This window comes from Nanorana parkeri, unplaced genomic scaffold (assembly GCF_000935625.1).
Source record: "Nanorana parkeri isolate BGI_ZX_2015 unplaced genomic scaffold, ASM93562v1 scaffold1208, whole genome shotgun sequence".
NCBI lineage: Eukaryota > Metazoa > Chordata > Amphibia > Anura > Dicroglossidae > Nanorana > Nanorana parkeri.
This window is the reverse complement of record NW_017307476.1, coordinates 142729-160517: the sequence shown is the minus strand read 5'-3', so window position 1 is coordinate 160517 and position 17789 is coordinate 142729. Positions and strand designations below refer to the sequence as shown.

At 37.3% G+C, this 17789-nt stretch overlaps 1 protein-coding gene across 1 annotated transcript in view; it reads left to right on the top strand.

The window, feature by feature from the left end:
* The window catches only part of LOC108796994 (protein unc-13 homolog C-like), a 260177-nt gene that overhangs the window by 131318 nt on the left and 111070 nt on the right, over positions 1–17789 (top strand). The window contains exons 11-14 of the mRNA XM_018568562.1: positions 638–734; positions 1802–1945; positions 3018–3095; positions 11797–11874. Coding sequence (XP_018424064.1) covers positions 638–734; positions 1802–1945; positions 3018–3095; positions 11797–11874 — 397 coding nt within the window. The remainder of the gene's footprint in view (positions 1–637; positions 735–1801; positions 1946–3017; positions 3096–11796; positions 11875–17789) is intronic.

The following is a 17789-nucleotide window of genomic DNA, read 5'->3' as shown; positions in this document are numbered from 1 at the left end:
TTTCTCTATTTTCTAAATGAAATTAATTCATCTGGAGACAAATAAAGGGATAAGAGGATATACATTATAGTTGTTCATTTCTAATAGGGATTTGTGGGTTAGAACTACAAAAACTGGTCCAATGCTGTCTGATTCAGCTGTCTCAATATCAGGAGTTTATTCTATCTTAATGCTGTTAAACAAGCTAATAGTGTTTGTTGAGGCCAGGATAGTTCACTGTGCTTCGTTTTACACTTGTTAGCTTGCATATGCTGTGACCTGTTTGATTTCACTGTTTAGTTGTAACTTTTCACCAGCATCCAATATCAACCAATTAGCTTCCTTAATTTTAGTATAGACAGACTAATTGGAAATTATTTTTAATTAGAGTTAATGCTGATCACTGTTTGTCTTATGAAATTAAGGCATTTCTTTTTTTAGGATAATGTATATATATTTGTATGCCTGTGAAATAAGTTGATAAAATGAAACAAGCTCTGTTATAATAATGTTCCCAGATTGTGAGCATGACAACCTCTTTTTCTCTACCTACTAAAGTGATTCTCTCTCCACTCTGTTTCCTATGTGTATGATACTTGAAAAGTTAATGTAAAGGGACAGTTGTAGTATCTCATTCAGAACATTCTTAATGTTTTAGATGGTTTGAGACTTTTGTTATTCAGTGGCTGGATGAAAATGAAGATGTGTCAATGGAATTTCTTCATGGTGCTCTCGGAAGGGATAAAAAAGATGGAGTAAGTTGAATGTCATTGCATGTCACATTACATTTTTTGGAAGTGGCACATAAATGTGTGTTCTATACAGACAGTATGTAAACCTAAAATCTATTTTTCATTTTCATCTTACTTGGCAGGAGCATTGTTAGTCTGCTGTGTGTGCTGTTGCAGTTGTCTGCTGGCCTACCTTTCAGGTCTGTCAGGAGATGAACTGTAGGGGCTCACATGGCAGGTTGACAATTATACTGCTAATTGCTAGGCATTGGTTTAGCACTGTCATCCTGAAACAGAAGGTGTTGTTACTGGGAGGAACTACAGGTATAAAAAAAAAAAAAAAACTTTACAACAGAATCACAAAAAAATGTGCTTAAGAAAACTGTATACAGTGAGGCATAATGCCAAACATACAAAATAGGTTTATGGTTTACATACACTTTAAATACTTTAAAGAGGAACTGAACTCTCAAACCTTTGTCCAAAAAGGCAGGAAAGGATGAAGAACTAGTCACCGGTATTGCCTGTAGTGTAATGTCTGCAGCTGATCTTTTCCTATTACTGACTTACAATGCCTTGTTCTGCATTGTATCTCTGTATGGAGGCAGTCATTTTGGTTGCAGGGTTTTGCTTCCTGATATTAGAGCCAAGGGAGACAAGTGAGCAGCACAGTAATGACATCACCAAATCTCACTCCAAATCTGGTCTAGCAGTCACAGGGCAGCAGTGCTTTAAATTGAAAGCTGTTAGCAAAGGAGTGTTTAGACATCTTCACATACTAGGTGCAATGGTATGTGCAATGCTATTATTCAGGAGGATTTCCAGAAAAGAGGTCGATTTGTCAGGATACTTTTTAGGTGCAAGTAACATTTTTAGATGTTCACTATAACATAGCAAATCTTCACTTTTTGAGTTTAGTTCCACTTTTATCCTTATTTCTTTCTGTAAGAATAGTTACATGTTTTTAGACAGATTCCAGTTAGAGTCTTGTTATAACATGTCCTGTTCCATAAATAGGTGATTGAATTTGAAAGCAGACAGGTTACCAATCTATAATTCAGTGTTTCTTAGCCATGTCTTGTCATCCATAGTTCCAGGCAACATCTGAACATGCCTTGTTTTCCTGCTCAGTGGTTGATGTCTTCACACAATTAAATCAGAGCTTTGAGATTATCAAGAAATTAGAGTGCCCAAATCCAGAAGCGCTATCTCATTTAATGAGGAGATTTGCAAAGGTAAATTTTAGTGAGATGGTTCATATGTGTATGTGCATTCATTATAGCAAGGGGGTAGAGCATTCAAAACCAGCACAGCTATACAGCTTTGTCTCTTATTTAATTAGACTTAAAATGTATGCATGTAACTGGATGTGTGTTTGTTTGTCTATAATTTATTTTGTATCAGAATGCCTGTGTTTATCTTGTGTCAGTCTGGAAAGAACATAAAAGTGCATGTATCCACAACAATAGGTAAACTAGCACTGAAATATGAATTTGAAAGTTAGACAAATGTTTACATCACCCATATATAACACTGCCACCACGTGATCCAGAATTGCAGCAGTAACACAAACATTTGCCTCGGAATTGTAAGATCTTTTGATAAGTTCTATGTTCTAAGTTTTTTTGATGTATTAATGAATACACAGCTGTATTACTTTGTGTCTTTTATATCTGCCTGCAGTTAAAGTGACACTAAACTTAGGAGTTAAATCTTAAAAATGCTTTCAAGTACCTTAACTATGAACAAAAATGTATCATATTTGTGTATCACTTAGCTGTTCACTCTACTTTTGTTCCAAATGGTCCCTGTGTGTGTTTTAAAGTAGCCTCCGCCCCAAGCTTGCTCCCATTATGGACTATAATTTCAATACAAATTAAGTAACTGAATGTGAGATTGTAATCCATCATGGGAGCAAGCTTGGAGTGGAATGAAGTTATCATTTTCTCAAGCTGGGCACCCCAATTATGTCTTTTTTTCTACATTATGGGCTATTCATTCAGAGAGGGTGACACCATCATTAGCTTCTTTGGTAGCTGTGGCAGCTAGGCAAATCTGTGAACACCAGTGGGGATATCTTACGACTGGAGCCCCCAAGATACTGTAAATCAGCATGTGGTTCCACTTCCTGGCAACTATTTTATTTAAGTCCATTTTTCACTTTTTTTCATATTTGTACCACTAACAATGATAACAAACATAATCCTTTTTGCCACTAAACATACAGTACATGTGAGTTTAGAAGGTGGTTTGCAAATAACAGTCCATTTTGTTGTTCTAAGGCAATTATGTGTCCTTTCATTTTAGACCATCAACAAAGTGCTTCTTCAATATGCTGCAATTATATCCAATGATTTCAGCTCATACTGCGGAAAGGAAAATGTGGTAAGTACTGAGCTGTTTTTATTTACAAAGCTAAAAAGCCATTTAATAATGGCCGATATTTAAATGTACAGAACCCCTGGTGACCCTATCCTTACTGCACTGCTTCTTTAGGCAAAGTGGGATAGAAAACACAGGCTACTATTATAACTAACACTTGTAACAGATAGACATGCTGATGTATATATGGCAGCATATATATAAGGTGCCCTCAACAAAAAATAAATAATTTGGGTGACATTTGGATAGGGGGCACCCATGGTTGCTACTAGTCTCTAGTTAGAAGCAGAGTGGAGAGCAGTCAATGGCTAGGTACTTTATGCTTTACTTTCAGTAGGTGTAAGCTTATACTCCAAAAAGGGAATGTATGCATCTCCCTACTTTTTTGCCATTGAATACAGATGTTTGACAGTTTTAAAAGCTCTCTCAGTTTGTTAGTTGGCTGGACATAGTAAGGTATGGAAGTGGTATTCCTAAATCCCCAACTCTGAAAACCTACATCCCTCAATATTGATGCTGGTCCACTTGCAAATGTCATCTTGCTTGCACTATAATTGGTGCCAGACCAATGGTTACTTCATCAGAATTGGACATGGCTATTGGTATGAGTGCCTAGTGCTCAAAAGTGGAGGACCGAACCAGGATAATGTTATTTTTTTATTGTACCTGGAGCTGAGGTTTAAAATAATAATTTTAGTGGACTTTCAGATTACATTGAAGCATACTGAGAGCCATTGTCTATATACAAATTCCTCCGAAAGTATATGTCTACAAAACTGCTTTAAATTTACAGTAAATGTTAATTAAAGTGACATTAAACCCTCAGATTTTTTAACATAAACCAATACTGTAATGTGTGCCTTACTGTAATCCATGGTGGTTTCCCTTCTCTTTGCTGCTCTTCCTTTTAAATCCTTATCTCTTCTCATGCTGGGGGAGAACTTCCCTTTGTAGCTGAGTGCCTCTTCCTGTAGTGCTGGCTCATGTTGTGAACCTTCACACAGAGACCATGGGGGTTGATTTACTAACCTTATAAACACGCCACGAACAAGTATAGACCTCTGTAGTGTGTTCCCTCCCAGCATGATCTATTGGTGGAATCTAGACACCTTTGTAGTGTGTACACACTCAGCAGGTGTGTTGTGCAAAGCCCTGCATGAATTGCAAGGTGATGTTGTGTAAATTAGCTCTACATTGTGTTGCTTGCGTTGATGAATGCAGGAATGTAAATGCATGAGCTAACCATTTTTGTCTAAACTGTGAAGCAGCATTATATATGCATCATGTGCATGATTTTTCCATATATGGCATTAGTGGAAATATGCTTTTAGAGACTTTTTGGTTGATAAATATGTTTTGCTGTGTAAAAATCACACGCACCTAGTGCGTGCATGTGTTTAGGTTAGTGAATCACCCCCCATGTATCCATTTCAGAGACAAGGCAGTCTGCTACAAAACAGAAGTTCTGTCCAGCATGAGGAGAGATACGTATTTAAAACGAAGAGCAGCAAAGAGAAGGGAAACAACCATGGATTACAGTATTGTTTTATGTTAATAAATCTGAGGGTTTAATGTCCCTTTGATGTTTTAAAGGGTACGTTAAAAAAATCCCCTATAATAGTCTACAGGCAGAAAATAATTTGCACTCTGTAGAACAAAAAAAAGATCTAATGAAATATTTTGCAATGTTCACTGTGGTCTTGGATCCCTGGATGATGCTGCAAGAAAGGTGGACTTCAGGGTACTGTTTCATCAATATTAGTTTTCATTTCAGGCCAAAACCTCTACATCCTTGCAATTGTGCCCAGGGCCAGGGGGGTTTATTTAAATTCCTCTGCTGATCTTTCATACACTGGTTGTGACTGTGTGGTAGCTTCCCTTAGTTTTTTATAGGCTTGACTTCTGAGGAAGGAGACAGGATTGCAAAAATAAGTATGCATCTGAGGGCTGGGAGAAGAGCTAGGTTAGCGCAGGGGATGTTTAAAGTTGCATTTATACTTTAAATGCTGTAAACATGAAATTCATCTTGCAGAGTTTTATTCAGCAGTACTCAGATTTGTCTTTTAGTATTTTGCACCAGTTAGCTTACTGGTTATACAGTTGTGTAAAAAAAATTAAGTACACCCTCTTTGAATTCTATGGTTTCAGATATCAGAAGATATAAAAAAAATAATCTGGTCCTTAGCAGTTCTTAGAATTAGATAAATACAACCTCAGATGAACAACAACACATGTCATAATATACTGTGTCATTCATTATTTTACAAACATAAAGCCAAAATGGAGAAGCCATGTGTGAAAAACTAAGTACACCTTACGATTCCATAGCTTGTAAAAACACCTTTAGCAGCAATAACTTGAAGTATTTGTTTTCTGTATGACTTTATAAGTCTCTAACATAATTGTGGAGCACTTGTGGCCCACTCTTTTTTACATAGTTGCTTCAGTTGATTGAGCTTTGCGGGCAGGCATTTGTTTGTTCAAAGCTCTCTTAAGATCCCGTCACAGCATTTCAATCGGGTTGAGGTCCGGACTTTGACTAGGCCATTGCAACACCTTGATTCTTTTCTTTTTCAGCCATACTGTTGCAGATTTGATGGTGTGCTTGTGATCATTGTCCTCTTACATGACCCAATTTCATCCAAGTTTTAGCTATTGGACAAATGGCCTCACATTTGACTCTAGAATACTTTGGCATACAGAGGAGTTCATGATTAACTCAATTACTGCAAGGCGCTCAGGTCCTATGGCTGCAAAATAAGCCCAAATCATCACTCCTCCACCACCATGCTTGACAGTTCGTTTGGGGTGTTTGCTCTAATATACTGTGTTTGGTTTGTGCCAAACGTGGCATTGTGCATTATGACCAAACATGTCCACTTCAGATGTAGGAATTGAAGTGCCACATTAATTAAAATTATCCAGCTACACCTTTTATTCCACTAGAATCAGGGGATAATTGAGTGATATAGTTTTTTGGTGGCTGCCAAACCAGCTGCTGACAAGCTAGAAGCTTTCCCATCACAGCATAATACAAATTTCAAGATGCAAAGATTGTAGTCCACATACATGATTTCTCTCACTGAGCCCTGATGAAGGGGGTGTTTTTGGACCCCCAAAATGTGTTGACTATTCTACTCAATTGTCCCCTGACCCTCGTGGAATAAAGTTGTACCTGGACTATTTTATTTGGTGTGGTGCTTCAATTCCTACATCTACTATGTTCACTGTTAAGCCAAGATAATGACCCTTAGGCCTGTGACAGCTGCCTATCTATTAGCCAGATTACACATTTGCATCACTTAATCACTATTGGATTATAAAAAACAGAATGATCACATAGATTTAGCACTCTCTATCCACTTCTAAACATCTCCACTTTGGTCTCGTCTGTCGAAAGGACATTGTTCCAGACGTTGTGCGGTTTGTCCAGATGTAAATTTGCACACCTGTCAGGCTGCCATGTTCTTTTTGAGAGAAGAGACTTTCTCTTGGCAACCTTCCCAAACAAACTGTACTTGTTTAGTCTTTGTGTAACTATACTGTCATGAACATTAACATTTATCATGCTAACTGAGGCCTGTAGAGTCTGAGATGTAACTTCTGGTTGTTTTTTTTTGCAACTTTGTTGACCATTGCACAGTCTGAGCTTGGGGTGAATTTTCTGGGACGTCTACTCCTGGGAAAATTGGCAATTGTCTTGAATTTTTTTCCACTTGTGAATAATCTTTCCCACTGTAGAATTATGGACTTTAAATTGTTTGGAAATTGTCATATAACCCTTCCCAGATTGATGGGCAGCAACAGTTGCTTCTATAAGATAATGGCTGATGTCTTGGCTCCTGGGCATTGTGTTAACACTCTCCTGAAAGCTTCAGACCAGCAAACTGCTAAAACGTCAGAGGTGGTCACACTTGCTGATGATTATTTTATTAGCAGCACCTGGCTGCTACTTAGCCTCTTATTTTCTATGGAAGCAGTAAGGGTATACTTATTTTTTCACACATTACTTTTTTTCTTTCTATTTGTAAAATAAATAATCACATTGTGTAATATGCCATATGTAGTTGTTCATCTGAGGTTGTATTTACCTAAGTTTTAAGACCTGCAAATACTTTATCATGTCCTGATACTTAAAGCCATAGAATTTAAAGAGGGTGTACTTTCTTTTTCACATGACTGTATCTTGACATGTAAGTATTTAATGGTGCTCTCCATATTTTAAGTCTCTGGGGTTCAGGAAAATCCTTAGCAGCCCTTCACACATTTTTTTAAATTTGACCATTGAATTTACCCAAGTCCTATGCTGTAAAATGTCCAAGCATGCCCTTAGGGATTCTGATTGAGGGAGGATCTCAGTAGTGGAGTTAGATCTTTCATTTTGCAATGAGTAGGCCAGAGGTGGTAAATCTGAATAGTAGTTTCATTGTCTGGCTATGTAGAATGGCAGAGTTGTTTGAATTACAGTGGTAGAAAAGAACTAAGGCCAGTGTGGATGGGTTTTTATTTGCTTCAGTATCAAGCTGCTTCTCTTCTCAAACAATTGGAGGTATAGGAATATAAAAGCAGGTAAAGCAGGTTAACTACAGGTCAACTACAATTCAAATGCAGGTCAACAGCACTTGCACAGAAATTGAATGATCTCAGAGGCATCTCAAACAGATGTCAAAAGTGCACTGCATTAGCCCATTGAAGCCTGTTGACACAGGACCTTTGACTTATAATACTGTACACTTGCATATATTTCATGTTTATATTCAGCCTTTTAGCAGGAATTACGTTTTAATAACATTAATGGACTACATTAGGCAGTGTAATTGAAAGAAAAAAAAGCTTGCGACTGTTTAAAAAACCCCATACTGCAGCATCTCCCTTTCTCTCCAGAACAGCTGCAGGTAAATTGCTCCTCTTCAATAACTGTAATGGTAGCACTTTAGCCTTAGCTTCTATTTTTTTTATTCTGTTTACAATAGGAAAGCCTGCAATTGTGAGACCATGGTTTTACTTAGCAATGACAGCATCGTTGTAAAGTATTTTGCAGTAAGGGTGCTCTAAAGGGCAGTAAAATTACCTGTCTCATGAATTGCAAAGCTCTATGAGTAAGTGGACATTAGAACACTTGTCACTTAACCTACCTCTGGGATTCCTATTTGCTCATTAGTATGATTGATCATGCAGGTCCCCCAGATATCTAATCTTTATTAAAGCTCCAAAGGGAATTAAACTTGTCAGAGTGGTGGAGCACAATAAAACATGGGAATGACAGTTCATCCTGTGTCGCTAATAACCAATGCAGAATTTACCAATTTACACTTAGAGTTACCTCCACAGTTGGATCCCTCCCCTCTTAATGCACATGTAGAGACTCATTAAAATGTACTACATGTAAATGTATTCACCAATTAGCCTTTCTAGCTTCACAGAGTTGGACATGTCTAACTGCATGTAGATCATATAATTGATAAGCAAAACCCAAAATGTATGCTTTAGTTAATTTAGCTCTTACAGAAAAGCAGAGTATACAAAATTACATATCTTAGAATAATAACAATGAACATAAATGATGTCAGTTTCACACCTAAAAGTACTTTAAAGTATATTTCCACTTTTGCAGACAAATTTGAGAAAACCTCCACTATATGTTTGTTATGTATTCCAATTCACACAGCATACCTAAAAATATATATATTTTTTATATTTCTTAGTTTTAGATGTTTGGTTGCAGCAGGCAACATGGCTGAATCCAAGTTTTTCTGACTACTTTCATAGTGATTATAGAAAGACTTAGGACAGAACTGTGTGAATTGTCTTTATAGAAAGACTTAGGACAGAACTGTGTGAATTGTGTTTCTCTCATTAACATACAATGCAGAAGCCAGGCTTTCAATCCATTAACCCTTTGTTAGGACAGGTAGTGTTCAAATCTACTTTACAAATTATAATGAACACAAATCCCTCATAGCCCCCCTAACATTACAAAGAAGGAGACGTCACATAGTATTTTAACCCTTAAGAAGCCAAATAGAAACCCTAAATCAATTTAACCCCTTCATGACTGAGCTAGTTTTCAGGTTCTGTTCATAAATGACTGACACATTTTTTACATTTTTGCTGTGTGATTTCACTTCCACAGCAGTAATATACTTTCTTACGAAATGTACCCACACATATTATATATAGTTTTTTAGAGGACAGTGTATCTTTTGAGTGAAATGTATCTAAACATCGGGCTCTCGAGCTGTCAAAACAAATAGCAGAGAGGTGAGGTGAGTCACTGCTGCCTCTCTGCTATTTTGAGCTGTCAAATACGGGATCGCAAATTGCGGTCCTCTATTTGCATGTAACGGCTTCATTCTTTCATTACTGAAAGGAAGAAGCTTTTACAAAAAGCTTAATTATTTCATTAATTAATGCCTCAATACTGAGACATTAATGAATGACTGTTAAATGCTGAGAATCAGCAAATACCGGCATTACAAAGCCTGATATAACTCGTCACGTACAGTGTACGTGGCCAGTCATATAGGCACAAAGTGACAAGACGTACACTGTACGTCTCCCGTCACGAAGGGGTTAAACTGCAAGAAGCATTTTTTTTTAAGCTTATGCTATGCGAATGGTAACATGTTCCAAATATAAAATAGTTGTTATCCCAACTGGGCTGCAAAAGTAGAAATGCATTATACTACACCTTTTCACTAAATCCTTAAATTCAGCTCAAAATGTCTAACAAATATCATCCCTGTGTTTAAATTGTTTCAAATCCTTGACATGAATAGCTGACATAGGTACAAAGATTGGCAAACTTCTTAAATCACTAATTATTTTCTCCCATTTTCTAGTTTGTGATGGAAATATCTAGCCCAGATTCACATTTGTTCCCACTATGGCTTTTTTTATTTTTATATAGAAAATCAGAAAGTTGAGTTTTCACATAAACCTCACCTTTGTCTTACACATCTAAAAAGGGGTTTATGTGAAAATGTTAGAGATATGTTAGATATTGCTCATAAAATTGCTAAATTAGTTTTTTATTGCTAATTTATTGGGGGTGGACTTTGAGCATGTTAAATCTGAGAGTAAAATCATTTTTTTTATGCAGCACCCCTCTGACGCCTAGGAGCATGTGGGGGACTTCAGAGGCTGGGTGGGCTGACAATTCAACTCAGAGAAGAGTCTTTAGCCAGTTGTAGAATGTGAATGTAAAATTGGGCTTCATCACTTTAAGGATTTTTTAAAGGTTTTATCCCATAATCAACTCAATGGGAGAGAGGACAAAGGGCTTCAGACATCTAGGACAGTACAGAACTCCAGACTCACTGACCCCTTCCCAGCTTCAGAGTGCAGAAGACCTTTAACCTGATTGCAGTAACACTGTGTATTCTAGAATATTTGCTGGTCAGTATACATGGCATAGAATTTGCTTGGCGAAACAGCAAACTTCCTGCAAGGTTCTAGCCCATCCTGATTTCTTATGCACATTAAGCAGACAAAGTTTCTCCCTGGTTCTCCATTCCAGGAACAAATTCAGACCCTGACTAAGTCCATGACTGACCACCTGCAGGCTGCAGGCCTGGTCAGACAGCACACACTTCATGCACTCTCCCCTGGGCCCCGAGCTCACAAGATCAACTCTGAATATTTATTCCCTCCCCCAACATGCACCACTGGTCATGGACCTCCTAGTGATTGGCTGGGGAATAACAAATATTCAAAACAGCACATTATTGGATGCTCTGCTCTGTGGCAAGATCTCACCCAGCAGGACTCAGATGCAAATAATAATATAGTGCTTAGGAGAAGTCAAATAAGCACACACTATCAAATTAACTAGAATGGATACAGTGCAGCAGAACTAAATTTAAGGAGTCACCCTGCTTGGGGCAAGGTGGCTACAATTATTTGGAACAGCATCATTGGTATAGCACCAGTAGAGATTCAACAAAGTAAACATTTTTAAGGCTGCAGCATGGTGGAATCATAGCATTGTCAAAGGAGAGGGCCACTAAAAATTCAGTTGTTTTCTCTGTCTGTCATACCTGTAGGTAAGGCATTTAGATGTATTCCATCTAAGTGAGCACTTACAGTCAGTCTGCCTTATTATAATAAATGTGTTTATCCCTGCTTTAGCATTTAATTTAGTAAAAGCGCATATGCAAACTATTATGCAAATTGTAAATTAATTTTAAATATTCCTTCAGAGTATTCAAGGTCACAGACAGGGGAACAATTCACTTTGTTCGTGTACCTCTACTCTATAGTTAAAAATTAAGCTTTCATCCCGACTTACAATTACAACAGCTCATAACTGTAGAGAATGAATACAGAAGGGACCCCCATTGTGTTAAGTTGCAAGTAGGTGTCTTATACTATTCAGTACCAATTCTTCTGCCCTGTGCTTGTTAAGAAAAATGAAAAAAGTGCTAAAGGCATGTGACATACCAACATACCAAGTTGACAGTGCAACATTTTTTCAAGTCAAGCTGCAGGTGAGAAGAAGTTGTTTAAATGGGTGAAGATCCACTTTAAGCTCATGCATATGTTCACATGGAAAAACAAGCACTAATGATCATAGTAAACACACAATGATGTGTATCCATCCCATGAGTAGCCTTGATATCTGATGCAACTGCAGCTATCCACGCCAACCAAAAATATAAAATTAGATAAATTGTTTATGTGTAATTGATGGATATAATTTCAGGCCTCTATTCTGATGAACAACATTCAACAACTGAGAGTCCAACTGGAAAAGATGTTTGAGAATATGGGTGGGAAGGAGGTAAGATCCTTGATATTTAATATATGCTTTACAAGAACATTTAAAGATCATTAGCAGTATACCTATTCAATAATTAATTTACATCAGTATTTGATCTTATTAAACAGTAGTATTAAACCTTATTGCAATATGTTAAGCAAAAAACAAAGCATGAATTTAGTATTCGGTGCACTGAATGCTAATGATCTGTAAAATAAAAAAAGGTAACATTCTATGTTTTATGTTATAGTCACCAGTCCATAATTTCCAGCTATTACTGTATCGGTATCAGTGTTGATGGTATTGTGTTTTGTGCTTTGTCTGTAATGTGTCATGTCTTTGTCCAATGCTTTTTAACCTGCAATCAACTGATCAGAAGAAAGAAGGAGCAATAGCTTTTTACAAGGTTTGTGAAAGCTAGCATGCGTTGGTATTTCAAACCATATGTTACAGGCTGCATCATAGTGCCAGCCTGACAGGCTATTGTGACTGTGCCAGCCTAACAGAGGAACACAAATGTTGTATTGAGAATTCAGTGGGAGATAATATAAACATTTTACATTGTGGCATCTGTTATAGCAATTTCTAAGTAACAAAAACAAGACACATGGAGAATCCTAGTTTGACCTCTGGGTGCAGATGTCTTTTTGCTGCAAAATTTAATGTTCTGTGTCTTTTGCCCATTTTATACAAAGGAATTAAAATTATGCAAGCCAACTGTAAATTTACACACCTATATTGCTGATCTTCCACTGCCAGCTATTAATAAAAAATGTTAGGCAGTATACTGTGGAAGAAACAAGTGCACTAGTCAAATTCCCACTGTCAGTGACACTGGAATCAATGCACCTTTTACTTTAGTAAAACATTATATCAACTATATACATGGTAAGGGCATGATTTCAGTAGTATAATTGTTACTGGTTCCATCTTGTAAATATTGTGGTGAGCCATGTGGGAGTTTTAAGAGATTGTCCCTTTTAATATGATCAATCCAGGTATTTTAATCATATTCCCCAAACCCCTGGTATTCCTTTTAATATAAACCCCTAGAGCAGTCAACATACACACATTAATGAAGATGTGATAATCTTCATCCATGTAAGGCAAACTGTAATTTGAGCTCAGGCTCCCTGCAGACTTCTGGGAGATATAGTGAGCTAATTACAAAAAAGGGGTTGGGATATTGGGGAATCCTAATTATAAATGGTAGCCTTAGTTGCAAATATTAGGGTTTTTAATTTTTTGGAAAATGCAGAAAATCATAGCTGGCTGTAGAATAAATGAAAATGATAATTTATAAGAATACAAAAATGTATTGCTTAGCAATTATATTTCTCATTTAAATATTTAATAAAACTTGAGTTTTCCTCTAAAGGTGCCTGTTAAATAACTTTAAAGACATTGGATCACCTCTAGGCATTTCAAGGCTTAGGAAAAAGGATATTCAATGGCTGCAACAGAAAAGGTTGGGGGAAACCCCACTTCAATTCCAAATCCAATTCTGTCAGACCTGTTCACTAAAACAATTTAAATGGTAATATCAGAGAAATTGGGATTTTTAATGTTTAAAGTGCAATAACTTATGGAAAGTAAGCAATAATTTCTTTGTGTACACATAGATTTTACTAAAGACAAGTAGGCTGTTCCCTATGCAAGCACCATATCCCCAAACCCATCAATTCAATTGTTTTTGCCTTACTCAATAGACAGTCATTTTTCATAAAGTGACTCTCTCGCTGATTTAAAATAAAGAAAACAGACCTTACAAAAGATGACTGGTAACACTTGTTTGTCTTGCCCCCCATTCCTGGAACCCTTGCTTTCTTGTAGAGCAAATCTACTAACATAATCTTCAACATCAACATCCAACACATTTCAGGATAGTAGTCAGTCTTTGCAACATTGTGAGGATTCCAGGAATGAGAGGTGGGAGAGTTAGGTATTAACAGCTTTCTTTTGCATAACCAATTTGTTTAATTTTGATCAAGTTAACAGAGTTGTTTTAAGTGCTAATTAATTCGTCTTGTGGTCTTGACATCAGTGGTAGAAATTCTGAATGCCTGTTTAAGGTTACTGCAGTGAAGAATTAGCTCTGAAATAGACTCTGTCAGTTAAAAAAAAATGCTGCAGGTATAACATTCAGGCACCTAGAGTTGCTTGGAAATCCCTGGAGCAGCCTCCAAAAACCCTACAGTTATGGCACATTAGCTCTGAATTATGCTGATGATAACCCAACTCTTCCACACATGTCAGAACTTGCCTGGCAATCAAATGTAGATGCAGGCTTTTGAATCTTGCTGCTGGTTTGCGCTTGCACCTCTAGATGCTGCTAGACACCTCCACTACATACCTGCAATTTTTTTTTTCCCTCACACCATCTCTAGTTGACCAATTCCATTTGGTGGCAGGAAAAAAGTATTCAACATCTGTTGCTAATTTTTAGTTTAGGGAAGCAGGTTAGGTGCTATATGTAACAGTAACTGAATATAGATACTCTCTATCTGATTTTCTCTAAGAGAAAATTAAAGGAGAATTACAGGGAGGATGAAATACTCATCCTCATAATTGGAGCTGACGTGCGACACTGCAGATGTCACACGTCAGCTCTATTTATCGAGAACTGAGTGATCACAAATGGCTGATCCCTCAGTTCCCAAACTTCTCCCTGCAGAGAGTGGTGACTGTCTGTCACCGGTCCCCATAGAGATTCCTCTCATTTACTCCAGGGTTTACTAGAGGAATGAACAGGGAGGGGGTGAGCACAGCTGGCTCTGCCCCTAGAGAGGCAAGCCAGCTGTTAATCAGGTAGGGGGGTGGATCCCAGCAATAGCACACTATATACTGTGTTTTGGGTCACAGGAGGACACAGTAAATGTCCTCCTGTGACCCCAAAGAGAACTATTGCCAAAAAAAGGTTGGGATATAGTCCTCTTTTAAGATCTCTTTACAATGTATTGTTGAACTAGGTTTTGCCCTTTGCACTGCAGTATTGAAAGGCCCATGTGTCTTGATTATTTCATCCATGCATATAAATGGAAAAAATAAGCTAAACTAGCCAGATTCAAAACTTAACACTGTGTTCCCCTAATTATGGAAAATGTCAAGCAACTTAGGCAAAGCCATGTCACTATATGCTCCTACACGCTGGCTATGCATGATGAGGAATGGTTCTCTGAGTCTGACTAAATGGTGCTAAGCATTGGCATGTAAACCTCACATGACAGCTTACTACTGCTTAGTCAGCTGGTGCCACTGTATGCTTTCAAACTGGTGCTTTTTTATTTATTTTACTTTTTATTCCAGCAAGTATATTTGATCCTATTTCCAGAAACAGATCAGAAGATCAGTGTGGGCTGAAGAGACATATGGGTTGATTTACTAACCTAAACACACACACACACCAGGTGTGTGTGATTTTCACACAGCAAAACGTATTTATCAACCAAAAAGTCTCTAAAAGCATATTTCCACTAATGCCATATATGGAAAAATCATGCACATGATGCATATATAATGCTGCTTCACAGTTTAGACAAAAATGGTTAGCTCATGCATTTACATTCCTGCATTCATCAACGCAAGCAACATAACATAGAGCTAATTTACACCACATTACCTTGCAATTCATTGCAGGGCTTTGAACAACACACCTGCTGGGTGTGTACACACTACAAAGGTGTTTCGATTCCTCCCATTGATCATGCTGGGAGGGAACACACTACAGAGGTGTATACACGTTCGTGGTGTGTTTAAAAGGTTAGTAAATCAACCCCATAATGTTACTATATTTTATTTAAATTGTGTTTTTAATACAAAATTAAACTGCCTAAGGAAACGTTGTTGGTGAAGTCTTATTCGCACAGCAGTTACATTTCAGCTCAGTTACTGATTCCTCAATAACAAGATAAAATCAGATACCATATGTAGTCTGCGTTTATTTTATTGGTTTGCATGATGTTAGGGAAACCAAATAGATGTTTTATGCTTGGATTACACTAAAGCCCTGTGCCCTGAGCCACTTTCTTCTGGAAAGAGCACTGTATAACCGGTCTGTTCTGCCAGTAAAGTGGCTAATAATTTCTACTGTTCTTTTTTTGGTTTTCGATAATTGCAGACAGCTTTAGAAGATACAATGGATTTGGTACAAGATGTTCTATCTAAACCAGTGCCAAGTTCTGCCTAGAATTTTTGAGGCAGGTCTTACACTGGCTAATAAATATAATTAATGTTTCATTATATCATTATATGGATACTGAAGAAGCAAAGTTAAGAGGTAATCAGCAGGGGAGGGCTGGAGAAGGGGCCAAGTTTCTTTGGGCTGTATTACATTCTGCAAATGAACACTTCTATCTGAGTGCTACACAGCCCACTCACTATACATACTGCCCATGGCATCGGTCTGTTTTTTGGAAGCCTACTTTATATGAACATCAGTATATTTGGATTAATCCCTGGATACAATTCAGGGGAAAAACAGGCCCCTAACCTATACAATTCCAAACTGAAGTGCAAAAAGCTACCAGAATATAACAAAGTGCCAGTCATTTTAAGATTAGTCTTTACTAAAAAAAATCAAAAAATCTCACTGTTAGAATAAATAGCAAAAGTAAAAACTAAGACTGTATTCTGGGAGAGAAAAACTCTATACTGGTCAATATTATCCAGCCCTCCACTGGTGAACGCAGTTACCAATTTGATAGCATTTCTTTGTACCTTAAAATTATCTTAAGAATTCATCTTTTAATGTCTACCTGCACAGCAAACGTATACTTTCTAAAACTGCCTGCATTCTTTCCAATTATATTAATAAAACAGGTATTTATTAATATATGAACAAAAAGAACATACAATGTTGCTTTTTGTTGCAAAGTGTATATTTCAGAAAAAATGCACAATTAGCATGAAAACCTTAAGCCCATGACACCTGAAATGTTAGCTTGGATTCTTAGGGATTGTAAAGATGCAGCAGGCAGAAATATATTGCTGAGCTTTTTATACTGAATAAATGGCACAGTTTGCCTGCCTTATTTCTGTCAAATGCTTGTTGCTCACTTGAGCCTGTATGACCACTTGGTTTGAAGATAACGTCTGTTCTTATTGCTTGGAGACAGGTCAGTTGCTGTCATGCAATGTTATGATTTTCTCTTGGATGGAAAGCGATTGAGGGGAATGCTTCGAGTCAGTGTTTTTCAGAACTAAAATCAGACTCTTGTTATCTATATCTGAAAGCTGCAGTAAACAAATTATATCCCTAAGATTTATTCCATCTTCTGAAAATGCTGGCTGTAGGCATCAAATGGAACTTGATTAGCAGTCTAAATCTCTGGAGGACACCCTGTTGCTTAAATAAATCTCACATGTCAGCATGGTACCACAATGTCTAATGTGTTAATGATACTTAACCACATATTTAGGTTAAAGGTACCCATAAAAAGATTGCTGACTGATATTTTAATGTAGTGATTCATGGTGTACAGGGCACTCATACAGAATGCCCTGAACAGTATATTCTTTGGGCTTGGGATTGTTCAGAAAGGAATACCTTAAAGGATCAATGGGAACCAACATAGAAAAAAAAAGATTTAAAAATAAATAGGACACCTCCTCAACAGAATCCTTTACCCATTGTTGATTTAAAGGAAGCCAAAAAAATCCTACAAAGCATGGTCCAATTTGCTCTAATGGAGAAAAAACATCCTTCCTGATCCCCTAAGGGACTTGGATATTCCCTGGATCAACAATCTCTGGTGTCATTACTTATAAATAATAATATCCAGGTATGTTCTTTTATTCAGTTAAAGGAGAACTATGAGATGAGTGATTTCCACTCACCTCATAGTTCTAAGCCGACCTGTGACAATGAGACTGTCACCGGTCGGCTCAGTAGATCGGGAGGTGAGGGAACACATACCGGGTTCCCTCACCTCTCGATC